A 17,294-nucleotide genomic window follows, 5' to 3' on the forward strand; every position below is an offset into this window, starting at 1 on the left:
GAGCCCTTCAAACTTCGTCATTCTGGCCGTTGAGGCGTCCAACTTCTCCAGTACTCAGTGGACCTGTCTGCTCTTTGTCCAACCTTGTAAACTTTCTCCACCTCTTTTTTCATCTAATCAAGCCTTAGCTATTCCTTAAGTCCCAGTGACTCCAGCCCTATCCTGCTACGTTTCTTCTCTTGCCCTTACAGGTCTATAACTATTTTAGCATATAACATTCCTATAATTTGTGCATGTTATATTTCCCCCAAGGAGATGATCTTATACTCTTTTTCTTTTAAACTTCTTACTGTGTTGAATAACGATCCGGGTATGGATGAATTAAATTTAGGAGTAAGACAAAGTCTGGAAAAGAGCACAGAATTTGGCTACAAACAAGATTGAAAGTGATTCAAAGTTGAAGGTAAAACACAAGCAAAGGCAAAGCAGTGGGAGCACTGGGCTTAGATGATGTGGCAAGATCACCCTTGGGATGAATAAGAAAAACTTAGTAGGTAAAGAGGGAGAAAAAACTAATGAAAGACCCATAAGGCAAAAATTAGGTATTTCATATTGTACTGCCATGGATTCTTGAATAAGTTTTCCATAAGTACTCACAGAGAAAAGTCCAGGGGAAATAAATTAACATTATAAATCTGGAGAACAGAGGACAGGGAAAGAATGCTGGGCTTGCAGCCAGCAGAGCTGGGTTTGAGTCTATCTCTTTCTCACTTATAACAAAAGGCAACTCAACCTGTCTGATGCTTAGTTTTCTTATCTATAAAATGGGTATAATAATACTTATTTTAGGAGATTCTTGAGAAAACAGAGTCATGTATATAAAAGTGGTTAATTAGCATGATACCTGGTATGTTTTGAGTACTAGTTTTCCTGTTACTGTTCTTCTGGGCATATTGTGAGCTCACTGAAAAATAAAGATTCAAGAACTAGAGGTAAAAGACCTTGAAAGATCATTCTAGTGTATCCCTCACACCATAAGTATGAAGAATCGGTATTTAGAGAAGTTGGGTGATTTGAGAATAGATTCCTTATCTATTCCTCATTGTGTGTCCCCATGCTGGACATGGTGCCACACACAGAGTGGGTGCTCCATAAGTGCTGAATGAATGAACAAATGTTCTTGAGTCACACAGTCAACGGCAGAGCCAAGGCCAGAGACCATTTCTCCCCATAACTCCAGATCCAGGGATGGGAGCAGTTGTTTTTCACACTTCTAAATTTCTCCCCTTATCTCAGCCGTAGTGTATTGCCCTGCTTCCCCAATGACTAAGCAGAATCTGCCTGCAATGCAGGAGACACAGGTTCAATCCCTGGGTTGGGAAGATCTCCTGGGGAAGAAAAGGGCAACCTGCTCCAGTATTCTTGCCTGGGAAATGTTATGGATAGAGGACCCTACCAGGCTACAGCCCATGGGGTTGCAAGAGAATCAGATACAACTTAACAACTAAATAATAACAACAACAAGTCTATTACCCTAACACTTGTATCTCCAATAATGTCTTCCCAAAAACAAGTAAAAAACTTTTCTCTCTTGCTGTCTTGGAAACATGTTCATGACAAGATTTCCTGAACAAGGGGGAAAAAGTGATAGCAGAAATCAGCCACAGCTGAGTGGTTCCTTGTAATGCAGCCAAAAACTGGGTGATATCAACCAATAAGATTGTATCCAGGAAAGGAAGGGGGAGGGGCAGGGAGACCTCTGAGAAAAGCTTTTCAGTTTTGTCCTGGCATGAAATGCTTAGTTCTGTACATAGTTTATTTTAGAATATCCAAAAAGATGCTTGGCTAATATTTTATGACTCAAATATTCCTGCCAGAATCTTTTAGACCAACCAACTATTAGTTGTCCTTTCTCTTCACTGAAGTAATGAGGATACAAGCCTAAAATTAAAGATTCCTCCCTAAGAGAAAAAGCAAACTATTTCACCATGGTAAAATACTGGGTTTTGCCACATCTGATATCTGTGCATTTTCTGTATAGGATTCTTCTAAAATTTGGGGTCGGATCTCTTTTTGTTTACTTTTGAGGTAATTTTGGCTTCAATTTGGACAACTGGAGCCCTGCCACACTGCTGTTTTCTGGTTAAGCTCCCATTGGTTGAGAACTTGGGGAAGTTGGCCACACCAGTGGTGTTCCAGTCTCAAATCCCAGCAGACAGCTACTGCTGCTAAGAGGGGCAGAGAAGCCTTGGTGCTCACAGGGAAATTCTCTCCATCTGCCCTGGCTGGGTCTCAGCACAGCAGGACAGAGTGGTCTGTGAAGGAAACGAGCTCTCAGTGAGCCACACGAAAAGAAGACCAGAGTGCTGAGCAGCAAAATCTAGCTCAGATCCCTCCTCAGGGAGGGTCCCATCTTACCGAGCTCCCGTTTTCCAGTCCTCCTTTGTCTCTGAATCAGTTAGCTCAACAACACAGAAAAAGAGATATATATAGGGTGAGACCCTCGATGACAGAAATACCCATCTTAGGTAGACATAGCCCATGCTGTGTTCCTGTACCATTTTCAGCTGTTCCTCTCATTCTAACCAGCACTATAACCGATGGCTAATGAGTAATGTGACGACTTCAGTCTTATACATATATCCTTCACAATCTCTTGATGACCTCAAAGAAGGCTGGCTTAGCAAGTGGAATGAACTGTTGGAAAGAAGGATTTCTCCCAAAACATTATGGAACATTTTGTTTTATTGCATTCAAATGTGCCTCAGGCTTCAGTAGCAACACTTCCCAGGATCTGTGTTAAGAGAGCTTGATAGGCTTTCAAATATTATGTCTTCTGTGGTGGTAGGATAAGAGACCTAATTATTATACCTACCAATCTCTCTCTTTGCATGTGCCTCTACTTTCCAGCCTATATATTCTTCATGGCCACTCCCGCCTCTATGTTCACTAATGCACTTCTCCCAGGTAGCTCTGGAAGAAGCTTCGGGTAGAGCTGCCTCTTTCTCTTACATCTCAGAGCACCAACAACCAGAGCCCTCACGTCGCATTGTGCACCTTCTGCCTTGTATAATAATTCCAGGTGTGCACATGTGTAATATCCCTGCCCATCTTATCCATCAGGCCCTTTACAACACCGTGCTGGGAGCAAAGTATGAGGCAACAACAGCTTGTTAATAGGCCAAGTAGTTGTCAAGTAAATTGTGTGTAGAATGTAAATTAGAATTAGTAGTTCTAAAGTGGAGAGGGGGGCTTTGGTCAATATCGTCCTTTGTTAAAGATTGTCATATTTATCTAAGAACATTGAAAAGCAAAAAAAAAAAAAACTTTCATTTTTCAGTGTGAGTAAGGAAAATAAAACTAAAGCACAAGATTAGTGAAGCCTGCAGATACCAGGAAGGCAAACACAGGTGCCAACTCTACAGGTATGTACTCACGGCACAATGACTGAGAACTGTGACCTGCAGAAGCAGGCTGACCCTTCCAAAACTCTACCATTCTTGTATGGAGTATAATACGTTGTTCTCTTCCTCACCCACTGGCCAATTACTTACAGCTTCCCTTGTGCTGTAATGGAGGCTTATGTCCTTTTAAATCAAGGGAATCACAACTACAATACTTTCTTCTTAAAACACAATGATCCACAGAGCTCCTTTGTCTAGATTTATTGAGTTAGATGGAGGCTTTACAACTACAGTTCTAACCACAGGCTTCACCCAGATCCAAAAAACTAAAGTAGAGTTTTATGAGCAGTTCATGAAATTCTGTGTATCAGCCATTTGCTATGATAGGGAAAAGAGAAGAAACTGAAATAAGTTTGGTTTTTCAGAAAACATTACAATTTTTTCAAGCCTATTTTCAGGAGGAGGTAATATGATCTGAGTCCCCTGAGACTCATCATTTTATCATCCGATTCTTCAAGATCTAAAAATTGTTGCCAGATGTTTTATTTTTTACTACTTAATGTAATAAACATCCTTAAATATTTTGGCTACAGAGATTACATTAATCTATGGATACTAAATAGGCTTTTGTTTTATTTCTTCATTTTTTATTTCAATGTGGCTTGTATTAAGTTGCATTCAAACTAATAATTATGACAACCATTTAAATTTATGAGTCTTAATAAGATTCATAAAATTTTTCATAATTTCTTCAATATTTTTTTCCCAACACAGGTTGAAGTGTAATTCAGAAACGACACAAAGCATTGCTTTAACAGGAAAACTGAGGCCCAAGACCTGACCCAGGGAAGCAGAAATTGCACTGTGACTTTTCTGATTCATGCCTGCTTTTCCACTACAACCCCTCCTGAGTGATGACACTTAAGACCATATAACATTTTTCTCAAATACAAAATTTAAATGCAGCAATAATTTCTTTATCATATATAATATATAGCACTTTATAGTTTTACAAATGATAGTCTAATGGCTCAACAAAGGACAGAAATGGTATGGACCTATCAGAAACAGAAGATATTAAGAAGAGGTGGCAAGGATACACAGAAAAACTGTACAAAAAAGATCTTCACAACCCAGATAATCACGATGGTGTGATCACTCAGCTAGAGCCAGACATCCTGGAATGTGAAGTCAAGTGGGCCTTAGGAAGCATCACTATGAACAAAGCTAGTGGAGGTGATGGAATTCCAGTTGAGCTATTTCAAATCCTAAAAGACGATGCTGTGAAAGTACTGCACTCAATATGTCAGCAAATTTGGAAAACTCAGCAGTGGCCACAGGACTGGAAAAGGTCAGTTTTCAGTACAATCCCAAAGAAAGGCAATCCCAAAGAATGCTGAAACTACCTCACAATTGCACTCATCTTACACGCTAGTAAAGTAATGCTCAAAATTCTCCAAGCCAGGCTTCAGCAATATGTGAACCATGAACTTCCAGATGTTCAAGCTGGTTTTAGAAAAGGCAGAGGAACCAGATATCAAATTGCCAACATCCACTGGATCATCGAAAAAGCAAGAGAGTTCCAGAAAATCATCTATTTCTGCTTTATTGACTATGCCAAAGTCTTTGACTGTGTGGCTCACAATAAACTGTGGAAAATTCTGAAAGAGATGGGAATACCAGACCACCTGATCTGCCTCTTTTTTTTTTTTTTTTTTTTTTTTCTGATCTGCCTCTTGAGAACCTATATGCAGGTCAGGAAGCAACAGTTAGAACTGAACATGGAACAACAGATTGGTTCCAAATAGGAAAAGGAGTACATCAAGGCTGTATATTGTCACCCTACTTGTTTAACTTATGTGCAGAGTACGTCATGAGAAACGCTGGGCTGGATGAAGCACAAGCTGGAATCAAGATTGCCAGGAGAAATATCAATAACCTCAGATATACAGATGACACCACCCTTATGGCAGAAGGTGAAGAAGAACTAAAGGGCCTCTTGATGAAAGTGAAAGAGGAGAGTGAAAAAGTTGGCTTAGAGCTCAACATTCAGAAAACTAAGATCACGGCATCCGGTCCCATCACTTCATGGAAAATAGATGGGGAAACAGTGGCTGACTTTATTTTTCTGGGCTCCAAAATCACTGCAGATGGTGATTGCAGCCATGAAATTAAAAGACACTTACTCCTTGGAAGGGAAGTTATGACCAACCTAGACAGCATATTAAAAAGCAGAGACATAACTTTATCAACAAAAGTCCATCTAGTCAAACTATGGTTTTTCCAGTTGTCATGTATGGATATGAGAGTTGGACTATAAAGAAAGATGAGCCCAGAAGTAATGATGCTTTTGAACTGTGGTGTTGGAGAAGACTCTGAGAGTCCCTTGGACTGCAAGGAGATCCAACCAGTCCATCCTAAAGGAGATCAGTCCTGGGTTATCATTGGAAGGACTAATGCTGAAGCTGAAACTCCAATACTTTGGCCACCTCATGAGAAGTGTTGACTCATTTGAAAAGACCCTGATGCTGGGAAAGATTGAGGGCGGGAGGAGAAGGGGACGACAGAGGATGAGATGGTTGGATGGCATCACCAACTCAATGGACATGAGTTTGGGTAAACTCCGGGAGTTGGTGATGGACAGGGAGGCCTGGCGTGCTGTGGTTCATGGGGTCGCAAAGAGTTGGACATGACTGAGCGACTGAAATGAACTGAACTGAATGGTTAAGAGCCTGATCTTCAGAATTAGATGGATCAAGGTTCTAATCTTTGTCCAGACATTTTCAATGTAACCATAAGCAAGTTACTTACCCTGTTGTGGCATCATTATAAGTGGAGATAGCTTATATTAGCTTGCAAGAGCAGTTTGTAGGAACTATGCAAGCCTGTTGTTAAACACAGCCAGCTAAAAAATTAAAACATATAAACTTAAACTTAAATAAGCCATATTAACAAATGTAGCGAATACCCAAACTTATGACTTTATAATTATTTTACTATTATGTTTTATCATTATCTATGCTCTTGAAGATATGTATGTTTATTAGATCTGTGTGATGATAGTATTACATAGCGCACATTTCTTCCTTTCTCATTGTTCATTGACCTCTGTTAGCTTGAATAGGCCCTGGTGAGAGTATTTGCAGCATGGAAATTAGCAACCACTGTAATTCAGGAATTTGCCTGTTTCTTCTGAGGTGTTAAATGTTTACCAACACACTAGTGCTCAGTTTCCACATCTCAAAAATGTGAATAATAATACACACCTCATATAGTTATTTATAAATATTAAATGGGATAATAAATGCAGAGCACATACCTCAACATCTAGTTCATAGTCAATACCCAACAAATGGTACCAGTTTTTATTGTTGTTGTTGTTTAGTCGCTAAGTCATGTCCAACTGTTTTGCAACCCTATGGACTGTGGCCCTCCAGGTTCCTCTGTCCTCTGTCCATGGGATTTCCCAGGCAAGAATACTGGAATGGGTTGCCATTTCCTTCTCCAGGGAATCTTCCCAACCCAGAGATTAAACCCTGCATTAGCAGGCATAATTTTTTACAACTGAGGCACCAGAGAAGCCCACCAATTATTAGTACCATCCATTCAAATATAGAATAAGGTAAAATATAAGTAAATTATAATTTTGAATTTAGCTGTTAACAATTCATTTTGGTACATAATCTCTTTATTCACAGCTGGCTTAGCTGGTCACATAACTCTTACTATTCCAATTACCCTCTATTGATAAACTACCAAATCTGTACCTCCATTCCCAGCTCTGCTGCAAGGACTGGACTTCCACTCTCAAGTAGTTCTTGCCACTGACAACTAGATGTATCACAGGAAGCTCAAATTCAGCTTTTCCAAAATAAAATTCATTATTCTTTTCCCCCACTCATACTCCTTCTTTAGTTATCTTAATCATCGTATAGAAACACAAAATCCTAAAGCTGAAAAAGATCTCAGAGATCTAGCCTAACCTAGCCATTGTACAAAAGAGCTGAAGCAGAAAAACCAAGTAACTGCCCAGGGTTGCACAGGTGCTTATGTGGCATAGCAAAGGCTAGATGGGGGTCTCTTAACTTTAGTTTGGGGCTCCATTCACCATCCCAGTGCCTCTGCTTATGAGGCAGAGAGAATGAGATTGCTCTGCTTATGCAATCTCTGTTACATTTGGCTAATACATTCATCTCTGGAGGTGCCTCCGCAGCTTTCTCCCACTTCTACCACAAACCCCAGTGGTGAATAAGTAAGACCTTCCATGATCTTTGCCTCTCTGAAAGGGGAGGTTGGAATTTATGTAGCGTACGGAGAACCAAAATGACCTTAGAATCCTCCAGTTTGCAGTTTACACAGTCCACCTTTAAGATTCATGACTCTCAGAGAGATTTAATAGTATAAGAACTACTGATAAACATCTGTTGCTGTATTGAGTATTCTAATCATTTGAACATTTCTGGGATGCTATCCCTTTTCATTTTTGTTGACTTGTATAATAACTGAAAAACAGTTGATGAAACCATAACTTTCACTGTAATATTTTGTAGTTTCCTAGGCTCTTTTCTCCCAGTAAATCTGAAGAAATATCAGACTCAGCTCTTACCAAGAAAAGATAATCAGACCTTGCTCTAGCAAGTTACCAACTTCTCAGACACCTAACAAGTGTCCTGAACTTCTACCTGAAGAACTTCGCTAACCATGCCCTGAAATCGGCTGCAGTTTCATTCATTCATTCATGAAATGTTGATCAAAGTCTTACTATGTGTCAGGTATTTATGATATGCTAAGGCTACAGATATAGATAATCAGGCTCAATCCTGGCCAGCGGGAGCTCACAGTGGGGCAGAGAGCAGACAAATAAGCAGGCCATCAAATACAAAGAGAACACTTAGTGGAAGTGGAATGAAGAAATCTTAACCCAGATGGGTTAGGGGAAAGGAGGGGTCAGTGAAGGGTTCCTGGAGAAGGTTGTCTTTGAACAGAGCCTCAGAGGATATGTGAACGTTAACCTGATGAATGGGGAAATGAGACATTATGAGGGTATTTAGGCAGAAGGCAAAAAGTGAGCCTAGTGAAAGTATTTAGGCTGGATGGAAATGAAGAACAAAGGAGCAGAGAGGCAGAAACTATCATAAACCCTCTTGCTCTCTGGTTTAACTTTAAGCTGAAAATCTTAAATCTGTACCTTGACCCAAACTACCCCCTCTTCATCTGGATCCTTTTCCCACTCCATGTTCAGGGTTACTGGTTTTCTAGACATTTGGGTTTCAACCTGAGATTGGCTACAACCCAGCCTTCGTTACCAGCACAACTGTGGTCATTCTATGCATAACTTTCTATATAATGCCATAAACCCACTGCTAAACACAATTGGAGAGACATTAAATCTGTAGGAAAAGTGGCTACCCAAGGCAATATCAACATAAGAACCCTTGAAGTAACACACAAACAGAGCAGTGGGTAAAGGAAAAGCATAACCGGTGATCTGCCCTCCTAATCAGCACTTTCTCACGTACACATAGGGTAGATTTATCCTTTCCATTAAAACTGTAAATCCTACCCATATTTCTTGAGATTTTGAAAGAAACAAGATCTTAGAGAGCTCTGATATGAACATGGAAAACTAATGTGGATCTCTTTGGAGCATTTTGGCTGATGCCTTTTAGTCACGTCTTCATTCATTAGGGGCATATATTAGATAGACTAGGGCTTCCCTGATAACTCACTTGGTAAAGAGTCTGCCTTCAATGCAGGAAACCCTGGTTTGATTCCTGGGTCGGGAAGATCCCCTGGAGAAGGGAAAGGCTACCCACACTAGTATTCTGGCCTGAAGAATTCAGTCTGGCCCCTGTACAGTCCATGGGGTCACAAAGAGTTGGACACGACTGAGCAACTTTCACTTTTCATGAGATAGAATAAAACCAGGTGAGAAGCTGTACAGATAGCTGCAGAGTGTTGCAGGCAAGGAAAACAGCCAGTGCAAAAAATCCAGAAGCAAGAGCTTGTCTGTTGAAAGAACATCAAGGAAGCCAGTGTGGCTGGAGAGGAGTTGGTAAGAGGAAGAATAATAGGAAATGATGTCAGAGAGACAGTTAGGGAAGAAGGCAGATTACACAGGTTCTTGAAGGTCCTTTCAAGGCTTTTTTTTTTTTTTTTTTTAAGGCTTTTGTTTTATTGAGCAAATACGAAGACTTGCCAGGCATTTGAACTGAGGGAATACATTGACTTCTGTTTTCAGAAGACCATTCTAGGTGCTACTTGTTGAAAAGAAACTTAGAGGTTGAAGTGAAAGCAGAGAGACCAGTTAGGAAGCTGTCACAATAATCCAGGCAAGAGATGATGGATTGGATGATGACTTGGATTTGAGTAGTAACTATAGAAATGGTGAGGAGTGATCAGATCCTGGATAGATTCTGAAGTGATAGTCAACTGGACTTCCTGAAAGAGTGCATGTGGAATGTGAGAAAAAGAGGAGTTAAGATTGCCATATTAGTTGGCTAGGTATGCTGTAACAAAGCCACAAACTGGTGGCTTAAACGAGAGCAATTTGTTGTCCAGCAGTTCTGGAGGCTAAAAGGTCCAAGGTCAGTGTTAGGGGTGTTGGTTCATTCAGTGTGAGGGAAGGATATGGTTCAAGCTTCTCTCCTTGGTTTGTAGATGGCTGTCTTCATGTTTACATGGTACTGTCCAGTATGCATATGTTTGTGTCCAAATTTCCCCAAATTTTAAAAAAAGGACATCAGTCGTACTGGATTAGGGCCCACCCTAATGATATCATCTTAACTAATTTCATCTGCAATGACATTATTTTGAAGTAAGTTCACATTCTAAGATACTAGGGGTTAGGAATTCCACATATTAATTTGGAGGGGATACAATTCAGTCTGCAACAGATGAATTCAAGACTCGGCCTAAGCATCTGTAAACATGGAGCTGTCATTAACTAAGATAGGGAAGGCCAAAGGAGGAGCAGGAATTATCTTTTAGAGCAGAGACTTTTTTTAAGATAGGAATCTAAAATTTGAGAGAGCAGTCTGGATTGAAGATACATATTGTCTATCATTATATGTATCTATGTCTGTGCATATATGTGTGTGTGTGTATAAATGTACACACATATATACGTGTATTCTCTGTATAACATATATATATACACATGCTCATACACATATATACTCCTATAAGCATATATACTTATATATGTATATATACATATATAAACATACTCCTATATACATACATGTATTTGTATATGTGCATGTGAACATATATTTGTGTGTGAATATTATACATATATGATTTTAGATATGTGTATGTGTGTGTGTATTTGTCATTGTAGGTGATATTTAAAGCTATAATCTGTTAATAGGTGACATCACCAAGGGTGTGATGAGAAGAAAAGTAGACCCAAACTGAACCTTGGGGCTCTCTGTGATTAAGAGGTTGAAGAAAAGAGGTGACTTAGAGAAGCACCTTAAGAAACATTGTCAAAAATAGAAAAAGGAGTGAGAGCTATAGCACAATATAATTTATGAGAATTAATATCCACACACAGGACCACAATATAAGAAATAAAAAATACATTAATATATGTATATTATTAATGTATTCTTTTTTGTTGCTAGAGGAAGACTTTCATGTTTTGCTCATTTTTTAATTGAAGTACAGTTGAATTACAATATTGTATTAGTTTTAGGTGTATAGCATAGTGATTTAGTTTTTTTGCAGACTATATTCCATTATAGGTTATAAAATACTGGGTATAATTCCTGTGCTACACAGTAAATCCCTGTTGCTTATCTACTTTATGTATGGTATTTTCTATCTGTTAATCCCATACTCCTAATTGGCCCCTCCTGCACTCCCCTCCCCTCCCCTTTTGTAACCATAAGTTTGTTTTCTGTGTCTGTGAGTCTGTTTCTGCTTTACATATACACTTATTTTTGTATTTTTTTTTTTAGATTCCACATATAAGCCATAACATACAGATTTCTCTTTTCTCTGACTTATTTTACTATATATATATGTAATATACATATAACATATATATGTGTGTGTGTTTGTGTGTATTTGTATACATAAAATTGTTACAGTACCTAAAGAGTTCTGAATGGGTTCTGCTAAGGTTATGTTCTTCCTGGAAAAATTGTAGCAATTGCAGATGGAATTTAAGAATGTCTAGGCCTGGGCCAAATGATAGTGGCCATTGGAAAACACTGTTAATAGTCTAAAAATAATATCTAATAGTAGCTAAGCATTTCCTATATGCAGCCATCATTGTAAGCCTCTTATATATGTCAAATCATTTAATTGATACAAAACACAGGTAGTTACCATTAATAGCATTTTCCCCCTCTCATAGATAAGGTAAGGTATACAGAAAGATTAGGACCTGCCCCAACTCCATAACTATCAAATAGCAAACTCAGGATTAAAATGCAGGTACCCCAGAACCCATTTTCCCAATTACTGTGGTATGTTACTTTCACAATGTCATGAACCACATCCTCAGAACCACAAGGGAAGGGAGAGGAGTGGTTCCTTGAAGCAGAGAATTAGATGCAAAGGAAAACTACCAACATCTCATATAGTGGTTCATTAGTTTCACTTATTTAACTAAACATTAATCCAAATATTCAACAAGCATCTGATAAACATCTACCATGAGTTAGGTCACACATCATTCCTTAAGACGTATAAAAAGATGAATCCATTCACTGTCACCAAATGTCTCCCAGATCATAAATTACAAAGGAGCACAGGAAAAAGCAACTTCTTTACATGATAAAACCATTTTGTCTCCAAAGAGTCTTACCACATTGTATTTAAATATGGTTTTTAAAAAATCATTTTATGGTATAAGCTTAGATTTTATAACTTTGAGTAAATAGTAAATATAAAAGCAAACAAATTAAATTTGTTTGACTGATTCAGCCAGAATCATTTTGTTAAATGAATGCAGTTTTTTTTTAAGGAAAATGTTGCACTCAGGCTCTGAAGAAAAATTTTTTATAGAAATATGCTAATAGGTTTTATTTTTTAACACCAACTGTGTCAGAAACTTAAGTTACAATTATCTCCAATATTCCCCAGTTTGAAAGAAAAATTTTAATTACTTTGAAAGATATTTTAACAATGGCAGCTTATTGAGATAAAAATGCTGTCATTCAACAAATATTTATTAAGTGCCTGTATATGGCTTAACTTTGCCTGGAAATCAAAGAAATACAAATTGAAAATATAAAATAGCATATTCAATGTTGAATTGACAAGTTTTTTATATAGAATATATTTATGAAGATAAACTATTTTCATTCATCATAAATGTAAATTAGGAATCTTTGTAGAGCATGGACAACCTTAAAAATAACCTCTGATCATTTCATTTCTAAAAATTTGTACCCAAAATTACATACACATATGCTAAGATATGGCTACAATAATTTTCCTCAGAGATTATTTATGATAGCCAAAAAAAGGTAGACCAGGAAAAAGGATTGTAAGCCAATAATGAATGGTTAAAATATAACTTGATGTTTTGATACAATGGAATCCTATATACCTATTAAAAGTAAAGTTACAGGAAAATATTTAATGAAATAAAGAAATGGAATAATGAAAGATATATGTAGTATATAATCCAATTCAATTCAAAAGAATACTCGACATGCATAGCGTAAAGACCCTAAAATTCTAGTAGTGTTGATTATTTCTGGGTGGTGAGTTTTCAGGTAATTTAACTTTTTTCTTTGCAGAGGATAGTGAGAGAGTTCACTGCAGCAGCCCTATCACAATTCAGGCCAAGAGGGAGCAGAGGTTTTTCCAAAGAGACGAAACTGGGCAGAGGCATTACTTCAGCCACATCAAAGATGGTAACATGCAGGTGAACATGTAAGTGCTAGTATTCATTAGGAAATCAGTCATATAATTTAATGCACCCTACAGTGTTTATCCAGTCCCATAAGAATGTAGAATATTTCTAAAGCATATGTAATTGATTTTCACTTTTCTTTGTAGTTCTCCATCATCCAGTTATTTATTTTTTCTAACAAGTATGGTTCAAATACTTTCACAATATTGTATAAATACATCTTTCCTTTTTTGGGCAGCCATGACTACCTTAACATTTAGCTCTTGACATATTTTGTTTATGTTAATCCAGAGTTTCCAAAGACAGAGATGCTATTTTACTCATCACAGTGCCCGGTATGCAGCAGTCTCTCAGTAAACACCAGTGAAAAACATTTAGTCATAAGCTTCTATTCTCAACTCTTTTTGTTTTATCAGGACATTTTTCCTTGGTCAAACACATACCTTCATAGTGCAAAATTCCAAACATATAGAAAGAAACTACATTTTAGTTTCCAAGGGACGAACCTATAAAACCTGCGAATAGTCAGCTTTCCTTCTTTGAAACCATTTTGTATTGTCATACCAATGCAATTAGACCAGGTAGGGTGAAACTGTCCTCATAGGAAGGTAGATGGAGCCAGGAAAGTAAATGAAACCTCCTCAGAAGACTTCATAAGTCCCTCGGGAGCAGTAACTTCCAAAATACACTGATTCGTCCTGAAGTTATAGCAGCAGCCATTATTAACATATCTATGGTTCATAATGAGCCCATTTCTTACAAAGTTTCAAATGGTAAAATTTCCAGTGCCTGACAACTAGGTTAAATCTCTGTTTGTTGTTAAAGTATTAAATGAACAAAGGGAAATGGAACATAGATGAATAAAAAACACCCTAACATTATTTTGCATGATGTGAAATACTAAGATCACTGTAGTTTGAGAATTATAAATTCAGGATCAGTTAGGAAACAAAATCTATTCTTGATACATTCAGACCAAACTCAAACACCTAAGACAGGCAGGCAATGCAGTGAAGTGGTAACTGTCCCAGAGTAAGTGCATGTTTGGACATTACTGAATAGAGAAGAGGGCGGTACACTTGAGGAGTGGGCTCCATTTCAAGGGGGTGAGGCTGACTCTGTTCCAGACCCTTTTACCATGTGGGAATGCAGGCCCAAATTTGCTAGTTCTTATGTATTTTTTTTAAGAGAAACTTGAAGTCTAGATTTTTATTTGAAAACTCCAAAATTCCAAATGTTGTCTCAAAATTTAAAGACAGACTGTATCTGTATGTTTTGTATAAGTATCTGGCCAGAAGGTCATCAGTTTGAAACCTCTGACTTTGAGCTGTGTTTGAAAATATTTAACCTTAGGACATGTTTATGTGTGTTTGTGTGTCTATGCATGTGTTTGTGTTGTTGCTGCAATAAGTACTTGGTGGAAACTGAGAAGAAAACGGAGTTAAGTCACGCTGTGAGGAGGGTTCTAAAGCACTGAGGTGAGTTAGACACTACTATATATAAAATAGATAACTAATAAGAATCTAATGTATAGCACAAGAAACGCTACTCAATGCCTCTATAATGACCTATGTGAGAAAAGAATCTAAAAAAGAGTGGATGCGTGCATATGTATAACTGATTCACTTTGCTATACGGCAGAAACTAAACATTGTAAATCAACTATAGTCCCGTAAAATTTAATTTTAAAAGAAGGACTAAAGGATGTATCTTTCAGGGAGAGATTGATCAGTGGGATGTGTCAAAAGCATATTGAGTTATTTCTGAATTTGCAAATATTCTTCCTTTGTGATCAGGCCATCTGTGTTTGCTGACATTCATATCCAAGTTAGGCCCCCATCATTCCACAGGGACTGAGAGATACAGACACTCTCTCTCTTGATGATTACATATCAAAGGCTGGCTCCCAGGTCCTTGAGGAAGACATTCATGGGTTGTAAAACAGGTAAGAAACTTTTTTAAGAAGTCGACATCTCAAAGGGAGCAAAAACAGAATGTACAACTGCACGTTTTCTAAGGTAAGAAAAAGGAGGTCAGGGATTCAGGATCAGAAAGAAGCCTATATGAAGTTTTGTCAATCTGGAGGGAACATTAAGGCCATCTTGTTCATAGAGTGGCAGATGTCAGGGCTTAGCAAACTATTGATGTATTAGTAGATTGGATTTAAACAAATGCAAACTCTAGCCTTGCAGCCCTAGCTTAGCATCCCCCACATCCTTTCCCCTACATCCTCCCCAATGCCTAGTGTACCAGGAAACCATGATGTGCCAGTGGTGGTGGCTAAGTAAGATTTCTGTCCATTCAAGAACTTGGCGGAGAAATCCATTCTGTCCCTGTATTCCTTCCAGGAATACCTGCTTATAGCAGTACCAGCATGCTTTTACCAGCCGTGCAACCCTGAGAACCTTGGTCTTTTCGTCTAGATAAGCTATGAGGCACAGCATGTGTATGCGCGGTCTAAGTGTGATATGTATGAAACTCTCAACATGGTGCCTGGTGTTTAGTAACGGTTCTCATTTGTGTCGTTATATTATTTTCATGGAATGATGAACATATTATGACACTAGCTGCAATACAGAGAGGTGGAAGAAAAGTTAAATGAATGGTGACTTAAATCGAACAGAACAGAGCAGAAGAAACAATCCAGGAGGCAGGAACTGTTTCCACAGTGCCATGCCATTCCCTCCACAATTCCACACTATTTTCTGCCCAGATTTCTTAGTCTTGTTCCTTCAGACTTAAATATTTCCCCATGTAGACCTCAAATCTTCATGTTATTTGGACAAAGGATATAATGCAATTAAAAAAATCATTATCTTTGTTGTATTTCCTTTCTTACACTGATCACTTGTAGCGTTTTACCTAATACTATTTACTCTCAGAGTCCACGTGGAAGCAAACTAACTTTTCAGGAAGTTCTTTGCAAATTCTCCCCACCCTCTCCCCCAAATATTTTTCTTTGTTTGTATCTTGGTAGCAATTCTAAAACGTTTTCAAGATTTGGACTCTGCTATCATGATTGTGCACAGAGTATCTACACAGAAGTGGTCTGCTTCATCATCCAATGAGCTCTGCCTCTTCGTGGATGTGACACTCCAATGGAGGGAAGCCAAGAGCCTATAGTAGCGATCCTGGGGAAAATTTAAGCAGCTGTGTTCACGTAATTGAAAACCTCTGAAAAGTGCTGCAGTCCGTGCACAGCGTTAGTATAACATGAGGGCTGGGGCTGGATGCAGCCGGTTCTCTGGAGGACTTCTTTGCCTGTTGCAGGAAAGAGAAGGCTGAAAGACCAACCTGGGTGCAGCCGGAAAGGTCCAGATAGATGAGCTTGTGGCATCCGCTCCCCAAATTCAGGTACTGTAAACCTTTGTCTGTGAACTTTCTGCAGTAAGCCAAACTAAGATTCTGTAAATTACAGAAGTACCTGAGAAGACAGGAAGAGAGAAGAGAGAAAGGAAAGTAATTATACTTAAGCTGTTTCCTCACATCTTTGTTAAGCCACTATGACAAAGAGGAGTAAAGCTGTAAATTAATCTTTTCTCCTTGCAGATATTCAAGAGTTGAACTTCATTGTTAATTCTCTTCCTGTTAAGGAGATTTCAGTAGCATATCAGATAATGCATAATAGCATTTCAAATGAAAATAAAGATTTGTCTAGATATTTAAGAAAACCGATTGGGATAAAGCTTTGGGGGCGGGGGAGGTCTGTGCATTCATATTGTTTGCAAGTTAGTTTGTGCTTGAAAGCAGTTTCAGTTTGTGTTATTGTTGCATTTAGCTTTTATATTAAAGCACCGAAATAACAGTGCAAATGTCTAGGAGGACAAACTCTTTGTAAACATTTAAATGGTGATTAACTGTTACATGAGAGTTAGGATTTGGGGCAGAAAGGAGGCAAAGTTAAACATAATAGGCTCTTAAAATGGACTTAGTAAGCAAATGGCTTGAAAAAATAGATTTGCATGTGCATGATTTTCTAAGTAACAGTTTCATTATTATAACTAAAGAAAGACTGACTGATACACAGAGCTTAAAAACAGTCTGCAAATGTGTAGGCAACATATGAGAGGAATAAA

General features: G+C 38.2%; 2 protein-coding genes across 2 annotated transcripts in view; one reads left to right on the top strand and one right to left on the bottom strand.

Annotated features, from left to right (window-relative positions):
• FBXL13 (F-box and leucine rich repeat protein 13) overlaps window positions 1–17,294 on the bottom strand; it is a 215,503-nt gene that overhangs the window by 83,496 nt on the left and 114,713 nt on the right. Inside the window, exon 12 of the mRNA XM_065938466.1 lies at window positions 16,513–16,642. Within this exon, the coding sequence (XP_065794538.1) occupies window positions 16,513–16,642 (130 nt within the window). The remainder of the gene's footprint in view (window positions 1–16,512; window positions 16,643–17,294) is intronic.
• LRRC17 (leucine rich repeat containing 17) overlaps window positions 16,342–17,294 on the top strand; it is a 33,962-nt gene continuing 33,009 nt past the window's right edge. The window contains exon 1 of the mRNA XM_065938440.1: window positions 16,342–16,572. The gene's annotated coding sequence lies outside the window, so the exon portion shown is untranslated. The remainder of the gene's footprint in view (window positions 16,573–17,294) is intronic.

The sequence above is a fragment of the Muntiacus reevesi genome, chromosome 6 (assembly GCF_963930625.1).
Source record: "Muntiacus reevesi chromosome 6, mMunRee1.1, whole genome shotgun sequence".
Lineage (NCBI taxonomy): Eukaryota > Metazoa > Chordata > Mammalia > Artiodactyla > Cervidae > Muntiacus > Muntiacus reevesi.